This window comes from Solanum stenotomum, chromosome 7, assembly GCF_019186545.1.
Source record: "Solanum stenotomum isolate F172 chromosome 7, ASM1918654v1, whole genome shotgun sequence".
NCBI lineage: Eukaryota > Viridiplantae > Streptophyta > Magnoliopsida > Solanales > Solanaceae > Solanum > Solanum stenotomum.
The window spans coordinates 57,391,540-57,411,734 of NC_064288.1; the positions used below are offsets into that span (position 1 = coordinate 57,391,540).

Sequence of the window (20,195 nt, forward strand, 5' to 3'; positions counted from 1 at the left end):
TTCTGTTTCCTTTTGTATTTTCTTACGTATACATTTTCGTTATTATTATTTTCTCATAACTTCTTTGTCATTTTGGACAAGGAATATTTGGAATACTAAGCTCTATTATTTAAAAATATATTTGATTGAAGTAGGGGTGGATCCGATTATGGTGTATGGAGTGAAGTGTTGATCGGGTAAAAATTTTCAAGTTTAAAAAGTAAATATTGCAAAGTTGAAGATAGAGATACAGAGAGATTTGATAAGATGAGAGTGATCTCGGTGAAAGATAAATTACGATTGGTGAAATTCAAATGATTTGAATATATAAAGAAGAGATGCTTGGATAACCCAGTGTAGATGTGCGAGAGGTTGACTATGGATGGTTTCAGTAAAGGTAAAGACAGAGGCGGACCCACACTTGTAAATGGAGGTGCATTAACTTCGTGTATATATATATTGAGAAACTAACAGAAACTAAAATATAATTAACAGTTCGAGTGCCTTTGTGCTGTTGGTACAAGCTGGAGGAACTATCAATGAGACCACAGTTTAAATCTAGTTGAAGCTTTTTTCACTATTTTTATTTTAAGTAGCTAAAAAAGTAATATTGATACATTCAAAGTCTTTAAATCATGAGTTCGTCTTTGAGTAGAGATAGTTGAAGAAGTAATGGGAAGAGGTGATTAAATAAGATATTGATTTTTGTTACTATTTGTTATCCTTATAATTTATTTATCATATTATGTTATTGTAGTTACCGTTCCCTTTTCGACACGTTTTCATGACTTTTGTTTTCCTTGGTGTGTCTTCATTTGGCATGGAGAACTTTGGCCAAGGAATAGTTGGAATTCTAAGTTTTTATTATTTGTAGATATTTGATTGAAGTAATTTTAATATATTATTTTTCTTGACAATTTTTGTCATTCTGCCTCTGCATGCCTTGTCACTTACATATGTACAGTAAAATTTTTGGGGTACTCTATCTCCCTTGTCTTATTTCAGTAATAGGAGTACCTTTTTTATATAAAGGTATATAAAACAATATTATATACAATATTTTCCCATAAATATAATCCCCATGACAATGAGAAACATTCCTAGTTGGATGCATCACAAATTTAAAGTAGTACATAAGCAGACGATTTATGCTGTACTGTGGTGGAATAAACATCACCAGCATACCAGTAACACAACTACCAAGTTGCAGCTACATATAAAAGTCTGAATAAAATTTAAAATTATTCACAGGATCATATCAATATATTTTTTGTAATCCCAGTAACAGTTTCACTTCTCCGCACAAGAAATTTACATTCTTATCCGGGATGGATAACCACGTAGCGTTTCCCTACCTTTCGGAAATCTTGAACACACCTGGTACCGTAGCATATATATACGTATACATGATACAAAACTCACAAATTTTCAATAACGCTGCGTATGCCTGCAAAGTGAAAAAGTATATAGCTAATCAGCTGCTAGTAAGAAATATTGTAATATAATTCCACTGCATTCTCATATGCACAACAATCATATTCATAACCATCAAATTTCTCAATCAGTGAAATTTAATCAAGAATAATCAGAAATTGAAAATGCATTCAGCAAACTCAGAACATCTAGTAGCATTCGACATTAGCTTTAAAATCTATCTGCTCGGGACAGTCAACAGGTCTACAAAATAAAAATAATTTTGAGCAGAATAGTGGAAACATCTATCAGTTCATATTTACTGAGATGCTTTTCATAATGCCAGCAAGAACTTCTATAATGTAACAACTGTAGATCTAAAACTTGTATTTAACCAAAAGCAAGCACAGTTTGCCTCCCTTTTCTAAGTTACCAGGAGAGTTTAATCAGGAATCGAATACAGATTGTTCAGAAAAAATAATAGGTTGACAGACAACAAGGGCGTGGCTCCGGCTATCATCCCTCTAAAATTTCTTCCAGTTCAATGTCTAAACAAGATGCCAACTCATGGGAAAGCAATCCAACAGTGTCTTTAGGTCCCTAAATAATAAAGTATACCGCCTTTGATAGCAAACACAAGTGCTATACACTAACAGCAGAATCCAAGATCTACTTAAACAAGAGCCAATTAGTCAAACGTTGGAATACCCCAAAACTTGGTTATTTCAGAAAGCGAGTATTATGTTACTGGGAGAGAATGACATTATTCAACATATTTACTCTGTTATTATATCTAGTAAAACAAGTAAATAAGAGGACATGAGGTTCCCGAATTGCTTACGTTTACTGCTTCAATCATTTGCTGCTTCAACTGTTAAACAGCATATAGCCTTATCACCTGATCTATAGTGGCACGACAGACAGGGCAGCCCCACTTCTTTCCCTTGATTTCATTCAAACAAGACATGCATCCAGCCATATGGCCACAAGGGATGCAAGCTCCTTCCACAGGAGCATCTAAGCATATTACACAAGATGAAGAAGCACCATCAGGATTTTTGCTTTCGTGTACTCCAGAGTTCTGAACAGTCACAGAAGACAAGTCAATTGGACTGGAGTCGATTGATGGATAATGAATTGGCCCATTGTCTATTACGCCATTTGTAAGAGGAGGAGCTGTTGGGACAGATGCGGTAACTAGATTCTCTGGCATTGATTGGACTACAGTAGACGTTTCACTCGGAACCTGGACTTGCTCTGCTTGAGTGCCACTTGAACTGGCGTCCTCAACTTGACAGCCACTACTACTAGCTTTCTGTGAAGCCCCAGTAAAAGAACTACCATCATGACTGGCAACCTCAACAGGGTTAATCCAACCCATTGATGTTTCTGTTCCTGATCCTGGGTGATTCTCGTGATAGGTTGGTCTTTGTTGTGAAGCAGACTGCAGAGAGGCATTAATCGCCATTGCTAATTCCACATCCTCTGTGGTTGATGGAGCAGTTGCAGGGACCACAGGGGTTTGAGAACTGAAAGGAAATGCTGGAAGCATGACCTGAAAATATGGTAGAGCAGCTAAGATACGTTTTTAGCTAGCCAATGACTACAAAAATCACAGTTCAATGAGTTCACTGGTAGCATAGTCCTTGTTACAAATTCATGATAATGATAAATTAGTAATCAGTTGGAAAGCAATAAGTAGATCTAGCCATGACTGCAAACTTAGCTTTTGAAGAGTAAGGATGTTTGATATTTCACCTGAGGTATGCCCTTGCATGCATTGCAGAAAGATTGCAATTGCTGCTTTTCGCTTTCCTGGACTGCTGTAAGTTTGATCCTTGCTCCTGCAATCAACATTTTGGAAGTGGGAAAGTGATTTAGAATTAAAGTTGCATACTGTATATAATGAGTTCTTTGACTTAAACAACGGAATCATGCGACAGACAGATAGTTAATTGTGTCCTGGGTTCCCAAAGCCAATATATTCATTTGTACATAATGGAGCAATCATTTCGAATCTTTAAGCTAGCAGATGGAGTTTCCGAGAGTTTTTCGCCAATTTTTTTTCTTATGTTTAGCGCAGGTCAATTTTCATCATTTAAATATACATCTGAACCCATTCATCAAACCTCACTTGTGGGAATGCACTGGGTTTGTTGTTGTTGAAACACATTCATAGTTCAAGTTCTGCTAAAGTTGAGCATTTTTGGCCCAACTAACCCTTGAAACTAACAAGTAATGATGAAACCACGTGCCACCATAGAAGGGGTGGAATTGGGGAAGAAGACTCAGTATGGCCTTCTGTTTAGACCATTGCTCATGTGAGTGGCAAATGGTTTCACAATTAGTTTTTTGGTCCAGTAAGTATCATTCCGCTAGTTGGACCAAATTTGCTAAACTTAAGAAGACTTGAGGGATGATGTGAGCTCATGTGTATATTCAAAGAATGAAAATTGACCTACCATAAACATAACAGACAGTTTTGGTTAAGACACAAGTATTTGAACAATGTTCTCAATTCTGAGGTGAAGGTATAGCACAAGCAACACACAATATGGTTCTCAGAAGCTTAAGTATGTATACAACAGTATGAGAATGAGATGCAAAAGTATTATCATTTCAGACACTCGGAGTAAATTTGACCAATAAGGACTTAAACCTAAATGTCAAGCACAAGCTTGGAGAGAATGATCTTTGCAATTTGATTAGAACAGCTGGCAAAACTTCTAACCGACTTGAATAAGCTCTCAGCAAATCATTGCATAGCCCTATAAATAATTTTCAAGACCCAACAACAACAACATACCCAGTGTATTCCCACAAGTTGGGGGAAGCCCCATATATATATACCCACCCACACACACACATTTATCTATGTATATTGTATAGACAATAGTACATGCTGTCATTAGAGCACTACGTTACCATTAATGGAAGTAATAGAACTGCCTTATTGTAACTTTCAAACTAAATAAAAATTGCTTAGCCCTTCCCCTGATTATGAACCATGTCACCCCAATTCTTCCAAGGGACTTTTACTATATCAGAATACAATGTACTTACGCCTAGCTCCTTGGAGTCTACTCTTTATCAATTGGGAGGGCATTATCCCTCGCTTTCGCCTCCAGCGCTTCGGGACTATGCATGAAAATTAACAAATAATCATCTTCAAATGAAAATATTTCATTGCAGCTATAGGAACTCCGGTTGAAGAATGTAGGAAATTACTGTTTGAAATATCGGATATGATAACTGCTGAATCAGGCTGGCTGAAATTTGGTTCTTCCATATTGGCCTTCCATAGAGCAACTATTGTGCGCGGCTGAGCATCCTGGTCAAGATATAGCTCTACATACGTTAATAGCATGAACCATATGACTTTTTAGAACAACAAACAGATTGCTTTCCCTAGCTCATATGAGAAGCATATGATATGAGGAGCAATCAGGAAAGAATACATGAAAAAGAGTGGGATTTTGACATTTCTAACCAAACAGAACCCAAAGGTATGGAAGAATGTCATCTACTAGAAAAAGAAAGAATCTAAAGACTCACAACATCGCAAGTCCACCTGAAGGTTTTGCCCGAAGATAATGATCAAATTTTGTTTTTTCACAAATGATGTGGTTTATCAAAAGTACACTTTTATGAATAGAGATGACAAATTTATAAAGTTTTTGAGAGCATTCCAAGGAAACCATTCAGGACTAGGACTAATAGGTAAGAATATGAATTCAGCTCATTGCTTAACACCTGAAGTCAAGTATATGAATCTAGTTTGTCAATCCAGTATAACCTATGGTCATTAATTAAAATTTAGATATAGTACGTTAGTATATGCTTCTCTGTATAGGTCTATGACAAATAAGAAAAAGATTAAGTATCCCGTCATGAAAAAAATAAAGTCTTCAGATCCCACCTATAACATTGTAAAAGATTAGAAAACGAAACTTACCTGGACAGCTGAATATATAGCAAGCTCCAACCTGAAAGGCTTTCTGAGGTTGCGGGAACCGCATGGTAAGACGACCACCCAGCTATAAAAATGTGGAATCATCATAAGTCCATTTTGATAGTAATGGTAAAACATGAATAAAAGGCAAGAGCAAATTATTGAACTGTATAAAGAATCGGCAGCAGCAGAAATAAGATACATAAATAAACATCATGCAACAATGATCCAATACATGGGATAACAAGCCAAACAAGGTTAAAAACTATATGTGAAGGTGTGAGACCAATCTAAGAAATCACACACCAGAGCCTGCCATCTCGATTAAATATAACCACTTGAATATGCATTAGTCAAGTCTGAAGAAAAACCCTACAAATGGCTCTGCTTATAAAAAATTATATTGAAAATAAAATGACCATTATACTCACACTTTCCGACTAAGCAACTGTGGTGCCAATAGTTCAAGGAATCCAGGCCCGTAAAGTTCCCGTAGCCAACCAGAAAATAAGCAAATATGGCTCTAAACACATGCATGAAAAAGAAGGGTGACATGTGTGAGAAAATAAAAATTAGAACATTATCCTCGCATAAGTTTAAGGACTGAATTAGAAATATAAAACTGAAGAGTGAACATATACCTCAATTGCACGAACAACATTGCTGAAACCTTTAATTCTGGCAACATCAAGGGGAGTTTGGCAGTCATCATTCATTATCAATGCATTAGCTTAAGATACATGAGACAAAAGGAAATCAAGCAAGTCAAAAAGGGGCTGATAGCATAAAAGAATCAGTCAACAAATGTACCAGCTTGAGTAGTTATACCTCTATGTGAAAGGAGTAACTTAACCGTCTGCTCAAGGCCTCTTTTTGCTGCATGATGTAGAGGAGTCCCCGCATGACGACCTAAAGATGTATATAAAGGTATTAAAGAAGGATCAAACAGATATCCATAATATACAGAACAGTTGAACATCACTGATTATGTAAATACAAACATTGTTTCCTACATAAGAGCTGAATGCCACATTATATGGTGTGACAAAATAAATTTGGAAATTTAAAACAAATGAAATACAAGTATGCTAATTTTTATTTTTTTTGGTAAAGTAATTAAATGATATTTTGTGACTTTGCATCTTCTGAATATGCTAATTAATTAATGAGGGATATATTGGAAAATACGTATAAATGGTAGTGATACTTTTGCCTTGAAAAAAATAATTTTCTGCTTTTGCTTTTTTTAAGAAGCAGAAACTTTTAGCTTCTTCCCAACCTTGGAGAACTACTTTGCTTCTATTTATTAGCAGTTTTACTGATTGGCCAAACACCTCAACTTTTCAAAAAAGGTGTGTTTTTCTCAAAAAAGAGAAGAAGTGTTTTTGGCTCCCAACCTCTTGGCCAAAGCGGTTCCATTTCACAGTTAAACAAGTTGTTCTAATTTCTAAACGATAAATTCAAATGTCAGCAGGTTTTACAGTTAGCTGAAAAGATAATATCACCACTAAAATAAACTACCATTACTTTATATGCTGGTGGCCTATTTAAGAGAAAAGGGGGAGTGTGTTATGATGAATGAAATGAAAGCATGTAAAATATGTTAATGTTGGGGAGTATTTCTAAAACAAATCTATTACCATTTCATAACACTAGAATTGATCATACTGTTATTATTCCCAAAAAACATTCGCATTGATAATTTTCTCATAAAATAGATGCAAGAATTAGTTACTTAATATGAAGTCTAACAAGTCATATCGAAACACTCCTGCCCCCAGTTACATACACAAAAGAAAAACCTGTCAATCAGCTCCATGAATTTTCTCTCTTTTAATCCACTCCATTATAACACAGAAATTTCCTGGTTAAATCACAACCACAACTTACCATTTTAGCATTTAATCGGAAAAGATCATTACCTGGACGGTAAGCATCGACGTTGGCACCCAATTCTATCAAAGCTTTTGCAACATTGTAAAGCCCCGGATTCATGCACGCCACAATCAACGGTGTCTTCCCTTCCTTATCTATCCACTGAAATCAACCCATTTAACACATTATAACAACAAATTCCTGCAATATTCTTGATCATAATAAACACAAACACTATCTACGTGAACATCACAAAGCATAACTAGTCCTAAACCCAAATTAAGGAGGAAGCTTTGGGTACATTGACTGCCAGCATAAAAATAGTCTAATCATGATGAATTTGTGAAATAGAAATGTTCCTGCATAGAGCGGATCGATACCCGACCATTCATACCATGGATCCTAACTAGTTCAGATGGAGTCATAGTTCATTTGATTGATATAATTATAGCTTCAAGTTTACATCTTTACCACAATAAAGCAGAAATGATCAACAGTCAACACTCCACCACAGATATATAATAATCAATCAAATAAACCATAACTAAGCTATTAAAATCCAAAATTAACTTCAGTCAACCATCAATTTTAACTAAATTCACAGTCTCTCATAACTATAACAACTCAATCTCATCAAATTCATAACTCTTTCCACTCAAAATCTTAAAAAAATCTCCAAAATTAGATTATTATTTTTTTTTTATCAAAAATCATATTAATTCAAACAAAAACTTTCAGATAACATAAAACACTCAAATTACACAAAAATTCAAAAAAGAAAAATAAAACTACAATACCTCAAGTCCAGCGCCTTCACGGTGGAGAGATTTGATACCTTCAACATTTCCATAATTAACTTGCTGATACAGAAGCTCGCCTTTGGATTGCTGCTGCCCCATTGGAGAAGAAAAAATTGAAGAAAATTAGCAAAAAAATTCCTCTCTCTTTATTTTGGGGGAAAACTTATTGAAGAAATAGAAATGGTTTTCGGGTTTTAAGTTAACGCGGTGTAGGTTGGAAATTTGTGGGGTAGAAATAATAAATAGGAGAAAATGTAGGGAGTTGCTTAATTAACAAGGATTTGGACAAGTAGATAAACTAATACGTCTAGAAAGAGATTGTGTTAATTCATCGAAATTTCAAAGAAATTCAAATAAATAACGTGAAAAGCTAAATTGTTTATTTTGATCGAGAAACGAGTTATTTCGAAATTATTTATTTTTGTAATTAGTTTTCTCTGATTTGCTTTTATTTTTAATATGAAACAAAAATAACATTATAATTTTGAGAACTCTAAGCAAATATAAGATCTAAAATTAATTTCAAAATTAGTTATTCCTTTATCTTTTGCACAAAACTAGTCATAAATCTCTTTTTTTTTGGGCTGACAAAATTCAATATGAAATTGGGAACTTTGACCAGAATAGAATCTTGACACGATAATTTTATATGCCACATTTTTTTTTATTTAAAAATTTATGAACTTACTAATCTACTTCAATTATGTTTAAAAATTACATTTGACCTAATTAGTATCTTATTAGTTTAGTAGACTTCCTTGTTTTTCGTCTCTATATTGGATCATAACTTTAGACATACGTAATTGAAGTTGAAATTTTATGTCTGTCGTGAGATATATTTGCCTGAAGTGTGTTCTTATATAGGCTAAATATTGGACTTTTTTGGCCTAAAATATGATATGACTGGCAAAGGCTAATTTAAAATAATTTTATGAAGTTCGACCTTCGGTAAGTAATTAAGTTAAAATAATTGACTAGGATTTGAGCATACTAATATGAAAGGTAATTATTTATGGTCAATCTCAAATCTGAGTAGATTCTTTTGAATTGTTCAAACACCAATGCTTCTGTTTTTCAATTTATTTTATGTTTAATGTCAAGTGAAGACTTTGAAATGTGATAGACACACTCATATTTTATTATATACTATAGTTCCGTGACAAAGAAAGAATTGACAATTTTTTTGGTAATTACTTCAACTTTTATCACCAATGAAAAATAGATTTATTAAAATAAATTCCATTAACAATAAAATTCAAATCAAAGATCCATTTAATTAATCTTCTCGAACAGACCATATCTGATATATTTTCGTGATGGAAAATGAATTAATGTTTCATTATGTCATCCAACAAGTCTGTTTTGGATTAACAACTTTTAAAATTGATAGTCTGAACATTTCATACTNAAAGAATTGACAATTTTTTTGGTAATTACTTCAACTTTTATCACCAATGAAAAATAGATTTATTAAAATAAATTCCATTAACAATAAAATTCAAATCAAAGATCCATTTAATTAATCTTCTCGAACAGACCATATCTGATATATTTTCTTGATGGAAAATGAATTAATGTTTCATTATGTCATCCAGCAAGTCTGTTTTGGATTAACAACTTTTAAAATTGATAGTCTGAACATTTCATACTGTTAGTGTGATGACAAAAAAAAAAAATTCAAAACATTTAATTTTAATTTATATATATCATAATATTTATATGGATAGAAAAAATCGATGGATTCAACATTTCATAGTATTTGTGTAATGGTACAACTTTTAAAATTAATAATTTTATATTATTAAATTTAAAAATGTATCATTCATTTTTAATGAACTACAGGGATGACTCAATTGATTAAAAGGGTGAACATGAGTAGACATCCACCCGAATGACTCAAGATCGATCCTCCTTGATGCATGTGCGCACAAAGTGTTCGATCACCACAAAGTGTTCGCCCAAAGAATAGAGACTGTCACAAAAATATCAGGATGACTAAATTGATTTGAAGGGTAGACATAATCAGTAGACACGAATGACTCAAGATCGATCATCTCCGATGCATGTGCACACAAAGTGCTCACCCAAAGAACAGAGACTCTCACTATCACAGAGGTTCATAAATAATCATAGCCGAAACATACATTTTTATTAACTCATTATTAGATTTATATCCCCTTTTAACATAAGATAGAATTCAACATATTTTTGGTTAAATTCTTTTCACATTACAACATTATATTAAATTTCTAAGCATATTGTCCCTACTAGACCTAGATCCTGGTCCAAAAACTTTCAATTCTTCCCTATTATACTTCAAGCTCCTAGCTTCTTGCCTAGAAATTTGGTAAGAATAATTCATCAACACTTTCTCTGGAATGGCTCTAAGTACTGATAATCTTCCAATGTGGTGCAACATAACATAGGTAAGTAAATGCAAAAACTTAAAATATACTGATTATCAACTAAAAAAAGTAACTACTATATATTAGTATAATAGTATCCTCCTAGTAAGTAGTAATTAGCCCCCAAAAAGCTTGATAATGTGAGGATACTTCTTTACACTCCCTAGTGTATATGAATTCAATTCAATAAATAAATGTGTGTTTTGTTTGAATAAATAAATGTGCATTATGTTTAATGGCTTAAATAGAGAGACTAAAAAACCATGGACAATCAAAGAACATGATCTTTTATTTATTTATTTTAAAAAAAAGAAGAATAGGAGCAGAGGAAGGAGAAATGGGAGGGGATTACCATGCAGGAATTAAACTCAGGTGAAGTTTAGGTAGTTAACCAAATGAGCTACTAAGATTTTATAATAATGAATAAAAATTAGATTAGCTTATAGGCTACAAAACAAATAGTACTATATCGATAATTCGACATGCAGAAATTAGCGACAACAACTTCAATTTAATTACTAAAATGACCTTGGAGGTGATTAATGTTGAAATTTTAACCCCACTTGTCCATGACAAACTTCAAGGTTTGACCAGAAGGGTTTATACTTGAAGCTTTGCTATGAGTACGTTAAGTCAAAAATTCAAAATGCATAACAAAAATTTGCTAGCTACGAATAATGTTTAGCCATGGATTAACGACGAAATAACTATACCTTGTATAATGTGTGCATGAGTTGGGGAGTGTTACTAAACACTCGCAAAAAGTTACTATATGAATCACAAAGTTACAATTTATATTTTAAAATATTCATTATCTTCTTATGTTATATAGTCATAAAATTTGTATGATCTTTTTGAACTTTGAATTAAACTATTTGAATAGTCATATCTATCAACAAGATTTTTAAGAACAAAAGCCAATGTGTTGTATTGAAACAAATATCTTGTATTTTATTAACTTAAAAGAACATATACCAAATTATATAAAAAGAAATGTGAGACATACTTTTTGCATATGACCTTTTTTTTTCTTAAGAGCTAAACTTTATTTCATACCAAAATGAGCATTGAACATGACAGATAAAGGGAGGAGAAAAACATTGCGCTCCCACAATCTTCTGACACTATAAACGAAATAACTAAACTAGCAAATAACTATTATCAAATTGAATAATACTCAATAAAAATTGTGATTTTTTCAGCTAGGTAGTGCTTTGATATTTTTCTTGCTTTGCCATACATTTATTGGAGCGGTCAATTGATTCAAAATTCGAAGGTCTTGAGATTCTGTCATGTTGTTCCTCTAAAGTTACACACAATAAATAGTGATTTGAGAAATGAAAATCATTTATCACAATTTTATGCTAAACATAGATAGTATAACATCGAATAATTGGATCTTATTGGCTATTTTTTTCGTTTGGCCCTTGGTCATGTTGGTAGTGGACAAAGGTATCACGATGTGTGAAGTTTCCACTATCATTTATCGAGGGTTTTTTCATTAATGTGTATTATGTTTACTATATGCTCTAGTGAGATTTGCTTGGCATCCAAACATCTCTCACACACATTAACTACGTGGAATCACTGAGTGTTTCATAAAAGACAGAAGTTATTATATAAAATTACAAAAAAATGAATTCGGAGGTAATGTCACCTTAGTTTATTCTAAGGTGTTACTGAGATTTTTGTCATAGCCTATAGAGGCACTTGTGTCTTATCTCATATCTATCTAAATATTTTTTTTATTATTGTCAGATTGCTTGCATCTTTAACTAAACTCACCTTGAATTAGGGTTGGCAATGGGACCAGGTCATCCCGCTCCGACCCGCGTCCGGCTCGAGACCCGTCTCGCCAGATCCGGTCCCGTTATTGTTCGCAGTCTGGGGGGATTTAGGGTAGGGGGACCGGTTAGGGGACGGTTCACCCTTTGGTCCCGGTCGACCCGATCCGGTTCCGGCCCGGCTAAACAGGCCGGTTTCGCGAGATCCCCTTTTTTTATTTTTCAAATTATATTCGTTGGGGACCGTTAGGGCAACAACTAGTGGGCCCCCCAACAGATTTATTCAGCCTTTTCACTTCCCCAACACCTCCTACTTTTAAAACTTTAACTTAAACCCTAAAGTTATAATAAATACACTTTAACCCATTTTTAATATTATAAATACCCCTATCCTTCATTATTTCTTACAAAATCATCTATTTTCTATATCCTCTCATTCTTAAGTCTTAATTTTCTATTCCATTTAATTCTCATATTATATCATAATATATATATTTCAATTCTAAATTTTCATATTATATCATAATAAATTAATTCTCATATTTGCTATCAAGTATTGAAGTTCCAAATTACAAGTTACAATAAACTACAAGCTTCAAGAATTGATTATAACGTCTGCTATTAACGCAGACCTTTGGTACATTCGTTTCATAATATTTCTATTTTATTTTTCGCAATTAATTTTTGTATCATTATTTATTTTATATTACACTTCACATTTAATTAAATATGAGTTCTAGCAAAAAAGATACCGGTAAAGGAAAAGAGAAAGTAGCAAACACCCGTAGTAATTTATTTAATTTTAATAAAAAAAGTAGTAAGGAAAAAAATAAAAGTAAATGTGGTGGTACTTCTTCTAAATCAATGTCTAGAGTTAGATTTAATACAAATGATTCTACTTATGTTGATGATACTTCTTATGATAATGATTCAAATGTTCAACTCGATCATGAAATTTTAGAACGATGTTATGGTAATATGAATCTTAATCTTGATGAAAATTCAGGTGAAGAAGTAGAAGTTGATTCGGGATAGAAGAAACACCTACTAGTCCGGTGACAGAAGTTTCAACTGAAACTACAAATCCAACGGAGCTATATTGTGGACGACCCCCCGTACCTCCTACAAGGGAGAAGGTGAAGTATCAACGCCCTAAAACTTCTGTTGTGTGGCAATTTATGACTTTCGATAAGGAAAACTCTATTGCTATTTGTAATAAGTGTAAACAACCTTTTAAACATAAACAAGGTGGGACGTGGGGCTTAAATAGACATTTGTTATCTTGTATGCCGATTGAATATAAAGAAGCTAAAGCTTTAACCGATAGAAAAAAAGGAATTCAAGTTAATGATGTTGATATTAATGTTAATCAATCGGTAGGGGCTTCTAACATGGTTCAGGGAACATTAGATCCTTCTAACCCCACTGGTCCACTAACACAACGTAAATATAATAAGGAAAGAGATCGCGAAAATTTAGCTAAGATGGTTTTTGTTTGTGGTTTGCCTTATAGTTTTCCTTCACATCCCGATTTTATTAAATATATTCAACAAACTTATAATCCTTCTTTTAAAGGTGTTTCAAGAAATACTGTTAAAGCTGATGTTTTTTTATATTAAGGTAAACATTGTCAATATCTTCGTTGTTTGTTTAACATATTAGATTGTAGAATGTCTATAACTTCGGACATGGATCGTAGTGTTAATGGACATGATTATTTAACTATTACATCACATTGGATTCATCATAACTGAAATTTGCAAAAAAGAATCTTAAGTTATAAAGAATGTGCAGAGAAAAAAAATGGTGCATAGTTAGCTTCAAATATTTTGTGTGTTTTAGATTATTACATGTTTTTAGATAAAGTAATGTCTGTCGCATTAGATAATGCATCTAATAATACAAATGCTGCTAGTATGTTAAAAACTAGATTATGTCCAATTGATACTAATGTTTTTCATATTAGATGTATTGCACATGTATTAAATTTAGTTGTACAAGATGGTATTTCATTATTTGATTGTGGTTGTATGAAAATTGAATATGCTTTTTCATGTATTTTTTATGCTCATAGAGCTGCTAGAATTAGGGAATTTAACGAGTGTTGTGTACTATGTGATATGACACCAAGAAAAGTTTCAAGACATTAAAACAAGGTGGAATTCTTTTTACGAAATGCTTTCAGTTGCTTATGAATATAAATAACCCATACAAATGGTGTTTAATGCTCATAATGTTGACCAATTAGATAGAATTTGTGAAGAAGATTGGGAAGAAACTAATGAACTATTGGAATTTTAAAGACTTTTTTATTATGTTACAACCATGTTTTCTGGAATTTATTATCCTACTATTTCATCAGTATTAATAAATATTTGTGCTATTACAATTCAATTTTCTAAATACAAAAAAAATAAAAAATTTAGAGTTGCAATTGAAGGTATGATTGAAAAATCTAAAAAATATTTTTTTCCTATTCCTCAAATTTATTTTACTGCTACTTTACTTAACCCTCAATGCAGAGACATGTTAAAATTTTCTATGATACTTTAGAAATTTTACTGGAATAAATTTCAACTTGTGAAATGTGTAAGTCTAGCATAAAAGTAGAAGCAAAAATTTTGTATGAAAAATATAAAACTATAGGAAATACTGAAGGAGAAATTGGTCAAACTTCTAATCCTAAGAGTAAAGATCGAATTGATAGTTTTATGCGAGGTTTTCTTGGACTTAACTCTACTAACTGTGATGATTTTGAAGAATATCTTAATCAGTCTTTAGAAATAGTTGATGACGACGATGGCAATGTACAAATATTAGCATGATGGAGGAGACGGAGTGTTGAATTTTCAATTCTGAGCAAAATGGTTCATGATGTTCTAGATATTTAAGTTTCATCAGTTGCATCGGAGGCTGCTTTTAGTGCGTCAAGGTTTCAATTTGGCGATCATAGACATTCATTGGCGGAAGAAAATTTGGAAACATCAGTTTTATTTAGAGATTGGATCAATACCGAAAGAAGGAATTATAATTTGCCAAAGTTAACTTCCAAACAAGAAGCTTGGATTAATGCGGTAATTGGATCTAGTGACGATGAATTAGAAGCACAAGAGTTTCTAGCAAGTTTGTCAACACCGGAGGATGTTAACGTCGATATGATACGACAATTAGAATTAAATTTTCATGGATAATACAAATATTAGATTATATCCGAGAACTAATTGAAACATGTAACACCCCAGAGATTTTTTTAGCTAAGACTTGAACCATCCTTCGTTGTGAGTAGGATTTTACCGAGGAATTAAAATTTCTTAAGTATTAAGTTCACTAGATGTAGCACCTTGAGTTCGAAAGAGAATTAAAGTGGAAATAGCAAAATCTGAAATTTTGCAAGTTATGCTTAAGTTATGAGTTTTGAGTCAACTTCAAACGATAATAACTCCTGACTCAGAATGATTTAGGTGTTCTACCAGATACCGTAGGAAAGATCTTTGAATTATCTTTTCAACGCCGTTGAGTTTGCTAAGTTTCGAGGTCGGATGAGTGAGATATGACCTTTTGAAGAAAGGGGTATTTTGGTTTTTTCCTTACCCAATCAGGTTTAATTCGTTTTTAGTAATATTTTAAGGGTCTAATCCTATTAGGTTCAGTTTTATAATCCTAAAATTAGCCTAGGTTTTTAGTTGAGAGTTCAAGAAGAGAAAATAAGAGAAAAAAGGAGAAGAGAGGAGATGATCAAAGCGTTCGTCAAGAGTCTTGCGTTTTGTTGCGAATTTTCGCCATGGGTTTAATCCCTAAGAGGTGTGTAAGCTTCCATAGTAGTGGGTTTGTTCACCCACACACCAAACATGTTATTTTCAGTGCAAATTTCATTCTTGAAGTTGAAAGATTTAAGTTCTTGATAGGTGTTGTTGAAATTCATTCTAAATCTTGTTGTGTTGGGTTTTGGATGATTTCTTGAGATCAAAGTGAGTGTTTTAAGGGATGTATTGAGTAGATCTGAGTGTACTTATGTTAAGTAATCAATTCTAAGTGATTGGGGAAAAAACCATTCGATTCTAGGCGAAATAGAGCGAGAAGATGAGAAAAGAAACTTGTTGAATTTTCTGGGTTGGGGCCTGGCGCGATGCGTCTGCCAGAGCGCCCCAAACCCACCTTTGAATTTTTGGGGCTGGCATACCACACCACCCATAGCGCCAGGGTCGCCTGCCCCATTTAGTTTGTCATCGGTTTTCCCGTTTGAGTTCGTTTAAATTGCACCTTTACTCTTTTTCGATTATAACTACTATAAGCTACTTCTAAACACCTAAAATCATTCCTAACATGATCGTAACCTTAAATTCATAAATCAAATTCAACTTAGAGTTGCGAGTCAAGTTTGAGAGTTGTTTCAAACCTTTTTAATAAGGTCCCTTAGAGTCTTTTTAAAGAGTCTTCTACAATTACTAGTAACTTGTTTCAAGACTCGAGCATGTGAGTATGAAGATGAGGAGAATGTATTCATGAATCTACTTTGTCATCATGAGATCCTTCATATCATAAACCAAAACTCTTGAATTCATAATTCACATTCAAAAGAGAGTTGAGAGTAAAGTTCAAGTAAGCCTTTGAGTTCAATTGTGAATCCTTTGAGATCAACTATTGATTTGAACTAAGTTCTGAGAAAGTAAGTAAGAGAATGAGAAGAGTCGTATACATGAGTCCATGTTGTTATGTAGATGATCGAGTCGAGTTGTTTCATGCCTATAATTCCGTATGAACTTCGTAAGTTGAGCATCTTTCAGAGAAGTGATATCTTTAAGTTTTAAACTTTTAAGTGTTGAGTTCCTAATGCCCTTTTGAGAAGTATCTTTGAGTTCTTGAGTTAAGAAGTTCATGCTTATAATTCCGCTTGAACCCTTTGAGTTGAACATTCTTTAAATGAGTAGTACCATTGAAGTTCTTAAGTTCCAAGTATTGAGTTCTATCTATGGTTATTGAAAACCTTGCATTGAGTCATTCATGTCCCTAATTCAGCATGAACTATATTTTAAGGAGTCTTTTACAAATGTTTTAAGACTTAACCTTTGAAGTTAAGTAAAAAGGAAGAGTAAAAGTCTTTTATAAACGTTTTAACTTCGTTATAAGACTGAAAGTTTCAAGTTAAGCAAAGAGTAAAGAGTTGAGTCCATTTCTCAAAAAGCTATAAGGGAACTAAGTATTCTCAAAGAGTTTATAAATGTTTTCACATTTGAGCAAGAAAAGGGAACATCGATTCCAAGAGAGCTTTAAAGCTAAGTTTTAAGTAATTATCTCAATTCAAAGAAAGAGTTTTGTTTTTACAAACATATGAGCTAAGTATATTTTGGGAGTAGTATTGAGCACCAATATGGGGATGCGAGTTTATATTAACTCAAGTCTCCATAAATCATGTAGCCATCATGTGTAGTAAATGATCATACTTTTTAGATGACTCCTTAAGATGCTTTTAGCATAGACTAGTGGATCCACTAAATTAAGGATTTATATGACGGCAAAGTATAGGACAGTTCTGGCAGCGTGGGCAAGACGTTGTATCACCACTTAGGCTCATAGTGGTGGTTGTCGGTTAGAGAATCTCCCACAAAAACTATATTACTTTATTATATAAGTAAAGTTGAATTTGTTATTGCATTTTCTTTAACGAACTAAGTTGCTTTTACTGTTTTATAAAGCTTTCCATATATTGCATGTGTATTGTTGTTTTATATTGAGTTGAGTACCCAGAGTCGAATATCATATCTTTGAGTTGAGTATTTAATCTCTGAGTTGAGTATCTTATCCTTGAGTACTTCGGAGTTGAGTAAGTTGAGTAGTTTTGAGTATCCTTGAGTATTCCTTGAGTTGAGTATGTTTGAAAAGAGGTAAGTATGTTTCCATTTTTATCAAGTTCAAGCTTATGTTATGTTTTAGAATTTCTCTTACATGCTCGTACATTCCACGTACTGAGTCATTTGGCATGCATCTTCTTATGATGCAGACACAGGTATTCAGGATCATCAACAGGAGATTCGTTGATACATCCAGGAGTTCGAGTTAGCTATGGTGTGCCTCCTCGTTTTCGGAGGATTTCATTTACTTTTCAGTTTAGTCAGGATGTCGTGGGTCTTGTCCCGACTTCCATCTTTATCAGTTAGAGGCTTCATAGATAGTCAGTATAGTTGATAAGTCTGTATTATTTATTTTATTAAATGTTTTAAAGACTTATGTTGCCTATTTTATGGCGAGTTGAATATCTTATTTTTATTCAGAGTTTTTTCCTTTGAGTTAAAGTTTTGTATTTCAGTTTCATGAATTTTATTTAGTTTTTTAGCTTTGTATGCTTGGATCAGTTTTTCGCTTGTAGTCAGCCAGGATGAGGGTTCGCTTGGGGACCAGCAATGATTCTCGAGTGTCGGTCACGTCCAGGGTGTAGGCTCGGGTCGTGACAAAAGAGAACCCTTCCTAGAAGGTGGCTGCGTAAGTTAGTTACTTCTCTAATATTTGTAACAAATATTAGATTTACATATGAGAACTTATTAAAACAGAACCCTTCCTAGAAATTAGTTACTCCACTAATATTTGTAAATTGTAACTTCTAAGTTCTAAGTTGCAATTAGATTTGAATTGAATAAATTTAAAGGCTTTATTCAAGTCTTTTTTATACAACTATTGTCTTGCATTTTAATTTTAATATATACATACATATTTACATATATACTAAACTTACTTTAAAATACTTAATTTAAAAATTGAAATTTGAAATTTGAAATTTCAAGTTTAAATTACTTTAAAATATTTAAAATACAAATTTGAACTTTAAAATTTGAAAGTTGAAATTTGAAAATTGAAATTTCAAAACTTAAGCATTTTTTATTAGCTAAAAATGTTATTGAAAATCAAATAAATTAAAAATGTTATTCAATAACATATAATTTCAATACAAATAAATAAATATAAAAAAATAAAAAATCACACGTCTCGTCAAACACTGTCCCGTCCCATATATATAGTGGGACGGGATGTGACGTCTTTTTGTCCCGCCAATCCCGGTCCAAACCGAATCTCGGCCAAGGGCGTCCCCCTCCCGTCCAGTCCCACAGTCCCCGTCCCTTTGCCAGCCCTACCTTGAATCATGTTTTCGAACTCTGTTAATTGTTGAATCATTAGCTCACTTGGGATTGAAATAAGGCATCATGCGGAAATAATAATAATATATTAAAAATACAATATTATTATAAGTTTGGTGAATTAGCCTATATATGAAAAAGTAATATAAAAAAAAATATTAAAACTATTCCGAGAATAATCTCCCTCTAAATAAACTTTCTAAACGACTATATTGAGGATGTTATGTATTTTTATAGGAGAAAAACTATCTTCAATTTATATTTATAGAAGTACAAACTTTTTTTTTTACAAAAAAATCTCAATCAAATATAAAAGAGATCTTTTTGAACCAAAAAATATTTTTCACCAAAAAGAATAATTCTAATTCTAAATAAAAAAAACATATTCTAATAAAATATGCTAATAGTGACATTATAATAAATATTCACATTTTTAAAATTTCTCTCCACTTCAATTTGTTTGTATGATTTTTAATATGATATGATTCTTTTAAAAAATAAAGATTTTTTTAAATCTTATTTATATCTTAAAATAATACTCTCTCTAGACCACTTTACTTGGCACATGATCAGTTTTAGTTTACAAATTACACGTGTTCTTTAAAGAAACTATGCATGTTGACAATTGTGCCCTTATTTATTATTTTTAATTATCTAAAATATTAATATCTCTTTAATAATTTTTATAATCTCTCTTCATTAAATAAAAAGAAAGTTAATTTGAACTTTCATAATATCAAAGTTAGTGCGTATGTCTCGCCACTCAGATAATTCTATGCTTATTAAGAGCCCGTTTAGATTGACTTAAAAAAAGTAACTTTTTAAAGTGCTGGAACTTATTTTTAAAATAAGTAGTTATG

General features: G+C 32.6%; 3 protein-coding genes across 4 annotated transcripts in view; 2 read left to right on the plus strand and 1 right to left on the minus strand.

Moving 5' to 3' along the window:
• Nucleotides 1-20,195, plus strand: part of LOC125871526 (cryptochrome-1) — a 258,924-nt gene that overhangs the window by 180,430 nt on the left and 58,299 nt on the right. The window lies entirely within an intron of this gene.
• The window catches only part of LOC125871545 (germin-like protein subfamily 1 member 7), a 171,061-nt gene that overhangs the window by 38,310 nt on the left and 112,556 nt on the right, over nt 1-20,195 (plus strand). The window lies entirely within an intron of this gene.
• LOC125871533 (putative E3 ubiquitin-protein ligase XBAT35) lies at nt 1,013-8,237 on the minus strand. Of its 2 annotated transcripts, XM_049552145.1 has the most exons (10): nt 8,017-8,237; nt 7,267-7,381; nt 6,173-6,253; nt 5,986-6,074; nt 5,776-5,867; nt 5,348-5,429; nt 4,621-4,723; nt 4,456-4,530; nt 3,151-3,236; nt 1,013-2,947 (listed from the first exon to the last, which is right to left on the minus strand). In XM_049552145.1, exons 1-10 carry the CDS (start codon nt 8,116-8,118, stop codon nt 2,267-2,269), a joined length of 1,506 nt encoding a protein of 501 aa, XP_049408102.1. In that variant the 5' UTR covers nt 8,119-8,237; the 3' UTR covers nt 1,013-2,266. The 2 variants fall into 2 exon arrangements, with proteins under 2 accessions (XP_049408102.1, XP_049408103.1); XM_049552146.1 differs by lacking the exon at nt 4,456-4,530.